Source organism: Dunckerocampus dactyliophorus, chromosome 1, assembly GCF_027744805.1.
Source record: "Dunckerocampus dactyliophorus isolate RoL2022-P2 chromosome 1, RoL_Ddac_1.1, whole genome shotgun sequence".
Taxonomy (NCBI): Eukaryota; Metazoa; Chordata; class Actinopteri; order Syngnathiformes; family Syngnathidae; genus Dunckerocampus; species Dunckerocampus dactyliophorus.
Genome location: NC_072819.1, coordinates 23,561,105 through 23,574,408, shown reverse-complemented (window position 1 = coordinate 23,574,408; position 13,304 = coordinate 23,561,105). Strand labels below are relative to the sequence as shown.

General features: G+C 39.4%; 1 protein-coding gene across 9 annotated transcripts in view; it reads right to left on the bottom strand.

Annotated features, from left to right (window-relative positions):
- LOC129178107 (nephrocystin-4-like) overlaps window positions 1-13,304 on the bottom strand; it is a 254,373-nt gene that overhangs the window by 25,647 nt on the left and 215,422 nt on the right. For all 9 annotated transcript variants that reach the window (XR_008569753.1, XR_008569754.1, XM_054769957.1 and 6 more), the window contains exons 21-23: window positions 11,020-11,209; window positions 8,871-8,954; window positions 1,268-1,433 (exon numbers count right to left, since the gene is read on the bottom strand). Coding sequence is in view for 7 of the 9 variants with exons in the window: in XM_054769957.1 (XP_054625932.1) it covers window positions 1,268-1,433; window positions 8,871-8,954; window positions 11,020-11,209 (440 nt within the window). In the remaining 2 variants the exon portion in view is untranslated. The remainder of the gene's footprint in view (window positions 1-1,267; window positions 1,434-8,870; window positions 8,955-11,019; window positions 11,210-13,304) is intronic.

The window sequence follows — 13,304 nt, the reverse complement described above, 5'->3', positions numbered from 1 at the left end:
TCTAAAACTTTTTCCACATACACAATATCACCATCAAATATTGTTCACAAATCTGTCTAAATCTGTGATAGTGAGCACTTCTCCTTTGCTGAGATAATCCATCCCACCTCACAGGTGTGCCATATCAAGATGCTGATTAGACACCATGATAAGTGCACAGGTGTGCCTTAGACGGCGTCTGGCATGTTGGAAAGGTGTTCTCTTCACGGATGAACCCCGGTTTACACTGTTCAGGGCAGATGGCAGACAGCATGTGTGGCGTCGTGTGGGTACGCACTGATGTCAGTGTTGTGGATCGAGTGGCCCATGGTTGCGGTGGGATTACGGTATGGGCAGGCGTCTGTTATGGACGAAGAACACAGGTGCATTTTATTGATGGCATTTTGAATGCAAAGAGATACTGTGACGAGATCCTGAAGCCCATTGTTGTGTCATACATCCAAGAACATCACCTCATGTTGCGGCAGGATAATGCACGGCCCCATGTTGCAAGTACACAGTTCTTGGAAGCTGAAAACGTCCCAGTTCTTGCATGGCCAGCATACGCACCGGACATGTCACACATTGAGCATGTCCGGGATGCTCTGGATCGGCGTATACGACAGCGTGTACCAGTTCCCGCCAATATGCAGCAACTTCATACAGCCATTGAAGAGTGGACCAACATTCCACAGGCCACAATCGATAACCTCATCAACTCTATGCGAAGGAAATGTGTTGCACTGCATGAGGCAAATGGTGGTCACACCAGATACTGACTGGTTTTGTGAGTCCCCAGACCCCCCTGCAATAAAACAAAACTGCACATTTCAGAGTGGCCTTTTATTGTGGGCAGTCTAAGGCACACCTGTGCACTAATCATGGTGTCTAATCAGCATCTTGATATGGCACACCTGTGAGGTGGGATGGATTATCTCAGCAAAGGAGAAGTGCTCACTATCACAGATTTGTGAACAATATTTGAGAGAAATGGTGATATTGTGTATGTGGAAAACGTTTTAGATCTTTGAGTTCATCTCATAGAAAATGGGAGCAAAAACAAAAGAGTTGCGTTTATATTTTTGTTGCGTGTATTAGTCAATGACAACACAACTGAACACAAAATGCAGTTTTTAAATGCCATTTTTTATGATTAAGGGAGGAAAAGTGAATGCCCCCCATGACACGTCTTTTTCAGACTGTTTTTAGGGAAAAAAAAAAAAAACTTTTATATGTTTGGGTCAATGCGGTAATAATATGGTAATAATAAATCAATATGTGCAGTAACCTGTGCTGCCAGACAGAACGTGCCATGGCGGCAAACGGATGTTCTTCTTGAGGAAACTGAGCTCCGGGTGGTAAAGTCTGAACGTCTGGTTGACAACGTGAGGTGTTGGCTCCACGATCACCTGGCAGATGGCTATTGGATCGCCGTTTTCTGCTTTGAAAGAAACCTGCAGAGAGTGAAGTTCAAGTAGGATAGCTGCCATCTACATGTGGTCACATTTCATATGATCAACAATTCAACAGATGCTTATCAGTACATACAGTATTATGAGCATTTGTGAGTTAAATGGTTTTGGGCTTTTTTTTTTATAACAACTCCTCAGATTTTTTAAAATATGTTTTTTAGAAGAGATGCTCCATATTGGCTTTGTTACCATTATCTGACTGGCCGATACTGTCCAGCACGCAATTTATGATACCAAAATCAACCGACACCAATATATGCAGCAGCTCTTTCCTCAAACTACTGACACACATCTCACATCACACCTCTTGAAATGAACCAACACATTATGCTTCTTTTACTGTGAAGCCAATAGATGCATATCACAAATAATGTAAATATTGTTAGAGCAAAATACGACAAATACTGCAATATGCAATACAAGACGCCTTACTCCCCCTTTGCATATTTACAATCTGTAGGCAAACCCTGTAAATAATTCCAGACTGTAGACATCCTGACCTAGCAAACATGTTGCTCTGTGGCGCACGACACCGTTTGATGAGGTCATTACTTACGTGCCGGTAAAGGTCACAAGACCGCACATACTGCATATTAACCATTTATTTGGCCAAAAACCAGGCAATACTTGATCCAATATCACTACCAGCAGAAAAAAACAATGCCAATATAATTCAATATCTCATTTTTATATCATGTCATGTCGGTCGGACAATATTATTGGATATTATTCGTTTTTAGAATTGCATGGCAGCCCGGATCAAATGCTCATGTGGGCCATTGATGGCCCACAAGCCATAGGTTGCCCACCCTTGCTTAAAGAGCACAAAAGAGCAAATCATAGCGAACAATATATACTTTCCATCTTGTAGGCTCGTTGCTGCTTTCATGCAAATTTAATTAGTCTTAATTCAGACAGTCAACCTTTTGTTTTTTTGTTATTGATTTTGCATCTTTTTTTTTTACATGGATTTCAAACTATGATTAAATTACATTCCATTCTAACTGCTTAGCTCCAAATCAAATAAAGAGTTCCAAAAAGTCCTCCATGAGAGGGCACAGACAAATGCTTGTTGAGGAATAAATCAAAACCATGAGCTTGAGGCCATCTCCAATAGAGCAAAATATGAATGTTGTTAAAATATTTTCCGCTTCAAGCAGTGGTGTCCAATGTGCAGCCTGGGGGTCATTATCGACCCGCAGTTTTTAATGGCCCTTGGCATAATCTAAAAATAAAGTAAATTAATTATTAATGAGGGGTCGCACGGTGGCCTAGTGGTTCGCATGTTGGCCACACACTCGGGAGATCGGGAAGATCTGGGTTAGACTCTTCATTTGGGCATCTCAGTGTGGAGTTTGCATGTTCTCCCCGTGCGTGCGTGGGTTTTCTCCGAGTACTCCGGTTTCCTCCCACATTCCAAAAACATGCATGTTAGGTTAATTGGTGACTCTAAATTGTCCATAGGTATGAATGTGAGTGTGAATGGTTGTTTGTGCCCTGCGATTGACTGGCGACCAGTCCAGGGTGTACCCCGCCTGTCGCCCGAAGTCAGCTGGGATAGGCTCCAGCATATCCGCGACCCTAGTGAAGATAAGCGGCATAGAAAAAGGATGGATGGATGGAATTATTAATGAGATACTGTATGTTATTAGATGTTACACAAATTTGCTTTGTTGCCTATGACACAAAGCTAAGATGTCGATGTTTTGTTCAGATTACTCAGCATATACTGCAATGAATTTGTTGGCAACAAAATGTATCAAAGTGGCCCCCCACATTCTTACATTTTTCTGTCCGTGGTCTTTGATGGAGAACATTTGGCACCACTGACTTTTTTGGCAATCTTGTGGCTTTTTAGAAACAGTAAAAAATAGCTAATGTTTCCAGATATTTGATTAAAATTATGATCACTTTATTGTAATGCACACATTTTACATGCATTTCATAAAGTTGAGCCTCTGAAAATAGCACTTTCTAAGGCAAGAAGCCACATTCGATAACTAATATTGGGGATACAGGCTAATTATTAGTTACTGTAAGTTATGCCCTGGTATTGGGGAGGACTACAAACTACAGTAATTTGTGCATTTTCATGTTTTGCTATTTGCCTCTCAAGTTGACAGACATGAATCCCTGCCAAAGAGCAGCTGTGCAAACTGTTGACGTATCAGATTTGCAGGCCCACGCTGACCTGCATAAGCGGCCCATATGTGGCTCTGGTGATGTTTTGACTGACTGTGGGAGCAGAAACCTGTCAGTTTAAACAGGATGCATATTTAATCTAGACCTGACCTCTTGACAGGATTCAGGATGTTTTTGTTGTTGTAGAAAACAAACTACTATAGACCGAGTGTGTCTATAGTGTAAATATTTCATTTAGCGGTGCATTGAGAGTTGAATACTCCCAAAACGTATGCACTGTCCAGTACAATGGCTTTTTAAGAAAAACAAGTAGCTCTATGATGATAAATGACAAAGGAAAATAAATAAGGCAAATGCAAAAAATGCAAAGAAAAGGGGTATCATGCATGTGGACTCTTGAAGACAAAGTTGACCATGAAAATTTAAATGAATAAAAATACAAATAAAATCAAAATTAATAATGACAAAAATCTAAATTAATCAATAGCAAAATTAAATAAAGTAAAATAAATAATGCAAATGCAAAGTAAAACGTATCATACTGTATATGAGGACTCATTGAAGTCAACTGGATTCTTCTTGTTTGTTGACGTCCTTTCACTTTTCGTCCACCTTTCGGCTTCTTCAATAGTAACATTTTAGGTGTGTTCCCTATTTATGTCCCTGGTGAAGTGGGTCCCCTGGGGGTTGTCACAATAGGGTTGTTGTTATTGTGGCCCGGTCTGGCTGGTACATGACTGCATTACAATGGGTTGTTCACCCGCCTCTTGGCAAAACAACGCGTTAGTGGCCACTTCCCGTATAATGGCACAATCTTTGGGGGAAAAATGTCAGGACTGTTATAAACAGATGATAGGTGATGCAGGTCTGTACGGTAAGAGGAGATTTGGAAATGGATGCGGTGAAGCTGGGGAACCAGTGGAGGTTCTGAAAGACAGGGGTGATGTGGTCATGGGAGTGGGTGTGTGTCAGGAGGCGAATGGAAAGGTTTTGTATGTACTGGAGTTTATTCCGTGTTCTGGTGGGTGTACCATAGAGAATGTTACTGCAATAGTCAATTCTGGATGCTGTGGATGAGAGTTTCAGCAACAGTGAAGGAGAGGGATAAGCAAATTCTGGCAATATTTTTTAGAGGAAAGACTGGGGTTCAGGTTATTTGGTTAATATTTGGTTCAAAGAAGAGTTTTGGGTCAGAGAAAACGGCAAGGTAACGGATGATTGAGGATGAAGGGAGGGTGGTGGTGTCAATGTTGAAGTTATAGGTGGATTTAGTTATGTTTTTTGGGCCAATCAGGATTTATGTCAGATTTATTGCAGTTCAGTTTGAGAACATTTTTTTGCATCCAGGTTTTGATTTCTGTTAGGCAGTGGGTAAGGGTGGAGTGGGTTTGAGAGTTTGTGGACTTGGTGGCAAGGTAAAGCTATATGTCATCAGCTTAGCAGTGGGAATGAATGCCATAACAATTATGATTGGCCATAACATAACAATTAAACAATTATGCTTCCGGCGGGAGAATGTAGAACATGAACAGGAGAGGTCCAAGCATTGAACCCTGGGGGACGTCTTGTGGTAAGGGAGCAGTGGAGGGGAAGCAGTTGTTGATGTGGATGAACTGTTGTCTGTTAGCAGGATATGACTTCAACCAAGACAGAGAGGAGCCCGTGATGTTGAAGGTGGCAAATCCTTGCTTTCAACTCTTACAATCTTCCCAGATTGCCACAGGATTGTCAATGATCTATGATGTCACTTTCAAAGACAACTGATTGTTCAGTAGGTGGTGTTTTTATCGGCTCTGATTTCTTATTCTCAAATACAACTTGCGACAAAGCAGGTTAGCTTCACCACATCACCACTCTATCCCCTTTTTTCAAAATAAATAAATAAATAAATTATTACTGTTTTGCGTTTGACTATGGCCAGTTATTAATAAAAAATATTTAATCAAATTTTACGTATTCCTGGCCTAAAGTAGGCATTTTCAAGCATAAAAATGACTAAATGAACAAATATACAAACATACCGCATTAAGAAGACGTGATATGTAGTATAATATCTGTGACTTATTGTGTGCGCCTTTAAGGGGCGGGCCTGGGAATTGACGTGTGTGAGCATGGATAGCAGTGTGGAGAGTGCGAGTTACAGGCGTGAGTTGTGGCCGACAGCAGCTCCTGTGTAAATGTTCACTGCATATGAGTTCTCTGCTTGTTAACAAGGCGATTGAAGTGCATCGGCGACGCAAGTCTATCCTTAACCACAAAAAAGGGCATCACTGTAGTATTCTACACTGGTTACTAGCTGTCAGTAACGTTACACTGATGAGACAATAGCCACTAGTACACTTTCAAATCTAACGTGTGAGTTTATGTTATGTTGCAGTTATGTATAAGATGTCTAATTTTCTATTATGTCTACTGTATTGGGTAATATATGTGTAAAAGTGACTACAGGGGTGTTATTTCATGTCTCGAGAGCTCTAATAATTCTAAAAAATGTATTTAGAAGGTTGTAAACAGGTTTTCTATGCTCTAACAATGAAAATATTCAATTTATAAAGAAGGAATCCTATTTGGCGGAAATTCACTTATCATTGGCGCATGTGGAACCAATTAACTGCGAAAAACAAGGATCTACTGTACTATATACAGTGGTGTGAAAAAGCCCCCTTCCTGATTTCCAATGTTTTTTGCATGTTTGTCACACTTAACTGTTTCAGATCATCAAACAAATTTAAATATTAAGTGATGACAACACAAGTGAACACAAAATGCAGTTTTTGAATGAAACTATTTATTCTTAAGGGACAAAAAAAGTCAAACCTACATGGCCCTGCATGAAAAAGTGATTGCCCCTAAACCTAATAACTGGTTGGGCCACCTTTATCAGCAACAGCCGCCATCAAGCATTTGTGATAACTTGCAGTGAGTCTCTTAAAGCACTATGGAGGAATATTGGCCCACTCATCTTTGCAAAATTGTTGTAATTCAGCCACATTGGAGGGTTTTCCAGCATGAACCGTCTTTTTAAGGTCATGCCAAAGCATCTCCATGGGATTCAGGTCAGGACTTTGACCAGGCCACTCCATATACTTCATTTTATTTTCCCTCAGCCATTCAGAGGTGGACTTGCTGGTGTTTTGGATCATTGTCCTGCTGTACAACCCAAGTTCAGCTTGAGGTCACGAACAGATGACGGGACATTCTCCTTCAGGATTTTTTGGTAGACAGCGGAATTAGTGCTTCCATTTATCACAACAAGTCTTCCAGGTCCTGAAGCAGCAAAAATGCCTCAGACCATCACACTACCACCACCACCTTTTACTGTTGGTATGATGGTTCTTTTTCTGAAATGTGGCGTTACTTTTACGTCAGATGTAATGGGACACACACCTTCTAAAAAGTTAAACTTGTGTCTTGTCAGGCCACAGAGTATTTTCCCAAAGGTCGTGGGGATCATCAAGAGGGTTTTCTGGAAAAATTGAGACGGCCCTTAATGTTCTTTTTGTTCAGCAGTGGTTTTCGTCTTGGAACTCGTTTTTGCCTAGTGTGTTTCTTATGGTGGAGTCATGAACACTGACCTTAACTGAGGCTAGCGCGGCCTGCAGTTCTTTGGATGTTGTTGTGGGGTCTATGTGACCTCTTGGATGAGTAGTCGCTGCGCTCTTGTGGTAATTTTGGTTGGCCGTCCACTCCTGGTTGGTTCACCACTGTACCGTGTTTTCTCCATTTGTGGATAATGTCTCCCACTGCAGTTCGCTGCAATCCCAAAGCTTTAGAAATGGCTTTATTTAACATTTTCCAGACTGATCTGGTCTCAGTTACTTTCTTTCTCATTTGTTCCTCAATTTCTTTAGATCCTGGCATGATGTTTAGCTTTTGAGGATCTTTTGGTCTACTTCACTTTGTCAGGGAGGTCCTACTTAAGTGATTTCTTGATTGACAACAGATGTGGCAGTAATCAAGCCTTGTTGCGGCTGGAGAAATTGAACTCAGGTGTGACAGACCACAATTAAGGCATGTTTTAACGAGGGGGCAATCACTTTTTCACACAGAGCCATGTAGGTTTGGATTTTTTCCTCCCTTAATAATAAAACGTTTTATTTAAAAACTGCATTTTGTGTTCAGTTGTGTTGTCATTGACTAATATTTGAATTTGTTTGATGATCTGAAACATTTAAGTGTGACAAACATGCAAAAAAATAAGAAATCAGGAAGTGGGCAAACACTTTTTCACACCATTGTATCGGGAGATAATCCTCAAATTTATCCTGGACGAGAAGAAATCCTGCTTCATAGTACAGGCCTCTGGTCTGGAGTGAGGTTCTCTTTCATTGTGGTTTTCTTTCCTCCTTTTTCTTTCTCAAAGGCAAAGTTGAACCCCAAAATAATAAATAAATAAAAAACATGAATAAAATAATATAATACAATAACTGTTAGTAAGATACAAAGTAAAATAAATAATACAAATGCAAACAAATGGGATATTATACAAATGGAATTAAGTTTACCAGGAAAAAAATAATTACAGGCAATAAATAAAAATTACAAGAAATAATATAATAAAATTAAAAAAAAATAAAAACCTGAAAAGTGAGCTGTCAAAGTGACGCAGGACTAATTGACATCTTTCTAGCAGTTTAAAGTCAAGTGAGCCCAGACTAAATTCATGCTCATGCCCAAAAAGACAGCAACGAAACCTCACTTTCTACAGAATCACACGTTGCAAAAATAAATTTTGCTGACAGCTGTACCGTGATGCTTCTGCAGAGTAAATTACATCCCAGGAAGATTATTTTAAAAAAGCACATGGTCTTATCTCTGTCATATTCACATTGTTTCTGCCAGCTTCAAACTTTTTACATATTATTAACGATGTGTGAAATGGGAAAGTAACTTCAGCCATAATTAGCCTGCACGCTTCATTTAACCAGATTAACAAAACGTGTCAAACTGTCCTCCCCTTTAGAGGCACTTTTAACGCTTAAGCTTGCGTTTCCAGTTGATTATATATACTGTGTATATATATATATATATAGATATATATATATATATATAAGATAAACAAGATAAATGTGATTCCCAGCATATCACTTGTCTTTTCTATAGTGTAACTTAACTTAAAATTTTTGGCACTTCAAAGAGAGGAGGGTGGAAGCTGCAAGTTCCTACTTAATAGATTTTCAGCTAATAATGAAATCAAACAGGAGGTAAACATGATTCCCCCAACCCCGGGAGGATATAATGGATGAAGCTTCAGCACAACACACACACTCTCTTTACCTTGATGGTTTTGGCAGCAACAATATTGGACAGAATCTTCTTGGCCTGAATGGAACTCTTGCTTGGAGGAAGGAAGCTCGGCCCCTGTGCGGATTTGATAAGACGCAGAATGCTTATCAAAACTGATCAACTATCAAGGAGTGTGTCGGATATCTTATATATGCACCTAAAGCGAGGAGAAAAGGATTCAAATGATCACAAAAGCAGCACGGGGGTGGGGGCTGGGGGGATGGGACTGGGGGTCGGAATAGAACAGTTTGTCCTTTGGGCATCAAGTGTGAGCGTCAGTACACGTGTTTACTAGTCTGAAGAAGCTGTAGGTATAATGACATTATCAATGAATTTCAGCTGTACTCTGTATCTTCCTCCCACAGGGTTCACACACTAAAACCCCTCTATAGGAAAAAGAAAGCAAAATCACATTAGGTAAACCTTCAAATACAAGTACACAAGAGCTATGGTGAGAGTTCTGCTTTTATATTCATGACAATACTTATATTAATAATTATATTAACACAGTTGTCCAGGACACTTGTTTGTAAACACATTTCCCGTAGGATACAATAGAAACATAAATAATCTGTTCCAGTGTCAAACTGTCACCAGCATAAAAACATTTATTAACTATTTTTTCATTTATTAACATTGTAACCTCTTCACCCCTGCACCTTCATTCTTACCTGTTCTGCAAGTGTAAGAATGCAAAACGTGATAGTAGAGTCTAATTCTGACCTACTTCTTGCCTCTGCACTCTAAGCATCATGAAAACTGTAGTTCTGTTAGTGTAAACATACAATTAATCTACTGCAATCTGCAATCACTTTTACATGTGACTTTACATAACTACACACCAACATGAAGTAGCAGCTCCAACTGCCGACATTAATACAACTAAGAATTTTTAGTTTTTGTTTCAATTTGTGGAAACATGTTCAACAGTTTAAAGCATCATGCTTAGGTGTAAACATTTTATAATGTTTTATAACCCCTAATATATAATAATTATTATGATATATTATCCTAATAATTTTAGGAACAATAAACATTTCAAAATGCACCTGCATTGTTTTTTGACTCTGTTAAATTAAAAAGTCTGTTTGTTCAGTCATGTACTTTTTCATGGTGCTTTTCTTAAAAGTAATGTTAAAATCTTGTCTCGTCTCGCTCCGAGTGTCTCGTGACACCCCTAATGAATACAATGCATATTGTCAAAAATACTGGTACAAGCATTCATCAGCATTCATTGACTAAATTAGCGTCGAACAGTGAGATTTAATGCGCTCAAACGCCTCATGAGAACAGCCACAGCTGCTAGTACAGTGCAGAAGAAAGGTGACATCATGAAGTTGTTCATTGTTCTGTGAGAGTTAGATGAACAAGTAAGTTAGTTTGATGATGACGTTGTGCATTAAAAGTGTTTCATCTTGAAGATTTTTCAAGATCATTGATATTGTGTGCTAAATAAGAGCTGGTCTTTTTACGTGGTGCTGTGACTAATTAGTGTGTTTTCTGAGCTGTATGAGCTTGTCATTTGTTTGTTGACTGGATGTACTGAGTATGTTAGAAAGCCCCCAGTTTTGCAGGCATAAGTACATCTATGCTTTCACGAATAATGATTATATAATCTAATAAATCTAATTATAATAACGATTTCGGTACGTTAAGTGCCTTTGTTTTCATAATTATTTATAATTATTACGTTTACGTGTGACGTTATTTGCATTGTACTGATTATTTCCATGTTGTTGCAGGCCAAAGCACAGCAAAAGAGCATAAAGATCACAGTTCACCACATCTTACCACAGTTTGTCACCCCTTAAATACTCAATACACAAAGAAATACAAATAAATTCACCAAAAAAATAAAAAATAAAACAGACAAAACTGCCAGGAGATATCTTACCCCTCTAAAATCCTCTCCTTTTTAAATTAGTAGTCTATGTGTGGAGTTGAATAATAAGTCACATGATTTTTTTTTTATATAATGTCATAATATATAATAATATTTCATATTATATCAAAGATGCTTCATTTTGTGGTTTATGTTTTTTTAAGTGTGCAGGAGTGGGGGTGCATGACTTCCAGTCAGATGTTTGAAAGGGACTGTGAAAAGTTTGGGAACCACGACTCTACAGGACTGACTTCCCACCTGAGGTGCCATGTTGTGGTCACAAAGGAAGCTCTGGTATTTCAGCGGAATGTGGACGCTCTCCTTAGGACTCAGATAAACCTTTGGACCTGGAGCGCCTTCCTCCATGTGGAACATGTCCTTCTCCAGCAAGGTTGGTGTTTTTGTGAGTTGTTTAAAGTACTGCCACTCTTCTGTGTTGGTGATGACACTGGATGGACAGATAATTGCACAGAAGGGAGATTAAAAAACACACTTTTTAAACCGTTTTTAAGTGGTCAGTCAAGGGTTAGAGTAGGACTACTTATATACTGTATATTATATGTACATACATAAACAATATAAAATATTCCAGTTCAACATGCACCAACAATTTTCAAAGTTGCAAACTGAAATGCATCATTTATTTTCAGAACAGGATACTGTTCAGTAAATTCACTGGTAATTCATCACATATCACAAAAACAGAACAGAGTTACTGGCTGGTATGAGAACATTAAAAAGGAGGGGATTACGGGAGAGTTTTTGTGATACTTTCTTAAAACCAAATGCTTCAAAATTAGGGCCATCAATTAATCAGATTAATCATTACAAAGTGTGGACAGGGATGGATGAAAACCTCAATATTGAGTTCTACAGAAAACCTATCTAGACAGACCAGTTACCTGCTCTTTGACACCCATCACCCACTCAAACACAAACTAGGGGTTATCTGAAGCCTCAAAGACAGACTATAGAAGATCCCCATCAGTGACAACGGAAGCCAGGAGGAGGAGACATATATAAGGAAGAGTCTTTCTAACTGTGGGTATCCTAACTGAGCCTTTTGGGTAGTGACTTAAAGGACAAGATCACGGGTACAAGCGGCCGAAACATGTTTTCTCCGTATGGTGACTGGGCTCTTCCTTAGAGCAATGTTGCAATGTTGCAATGTTTCCTGCCTCCCGCCCAAACTGTGGATGTAATTTACTCCACCCCCGGGCCTCCTCCAGGTACGTCTTCTGCCGAGACCACTCCTCTGTGATTGGTCACACTACCAAATGCTCCCGAGGACTTCTGGACAGCTGCCGAACCCCTTTTGTCCAATTACTTACACAAAAGAAACACAGTTACTTACAGCCTGCTCTCTTGAGTCTTCAACACAACCAAGTAACATTGGGAAGGCGTCGGACTTCAGCAACAGTTTGGCGAATAGTCCAGCTTCGTAAAATTTTCTCACATTTCTCTCTTGTTTAAACACTCTCAAAGTTCAAATTTCATTTGAATTTTAATGATCAATCTCTTGGACACAACAAATGAAGTGACTCACCGTATTCACTCCTCTGATGTGCCTCGTCCCTGCGTGGTTTGGCTGTAGCGTTTTTGTATCCTTGTTAAAACATATTGCTCCTGTTGTAGTAATTTACACCTCCTCGTAGTCCTCCATGAAATTAAGATTCAATGATGTATTCCATAATGGCGCCCTAGCGTTCATACAACTATGATCGCTAGAAAACGAGAAACATGACAGTGCTGCACGAAGGAGATTGATTGACAATGCTCTACAGCCAATCAGAATGCACAACACATTGGCCGGGTTCTCCCTTAGCCAATCAGGACTGTTGTGGCTCTATACTGTATTTAGCCGGCTGACGAGGTGGGGGGAGACGTCTAACTCTCACAGGAGTATACAACACCCTCTACTGGTAGCAAAAGTAAATACAATAACAGACACACAACAGAGCACCCATAGATCCCTCTAATACACCACAAGGACGCAGAACACAATGCGCGTTCGTACACTGTAAAAAAAACAAAATAAAATTGCACTTAAAGAAATCCACAAAACAGCAAACCTGCAAAAGGTGAACTACGATCTAGCAAGGGAACACTATATTTGGGTCCATAACAAATAATTTTATCGATTTCCGATTTTGTGCACAATTGGAAAATGGACAAAATGGATAATGGTCGGTTGCCCACTTGTCCAACCTGGATTTGATGCAAGCAGTGTGAAAGTTGCACCTTTAAAAGGCAGTGTTAGCTGCAAATGACCAACACAAACATGAACATTGCACAGACAGCACAGTGACTTAACTCAGGAAGAACAATCTATTATATTAAGTATGAAGCATATACTTGCTAAAGGAAACGTGGCTGCAGCTGCTCACTGCAGGAAGGAAGGCAGAAAGGCAGAAAATCACCATTATACGTGAATGCGTAAGTTTGCCACATCATTAACAAACAAATACACACTGCACATATGAACTGCATTACATTACTACCTTATTTTAGTTTTATTTTTGTTGATCGTTTTCTATTTTATT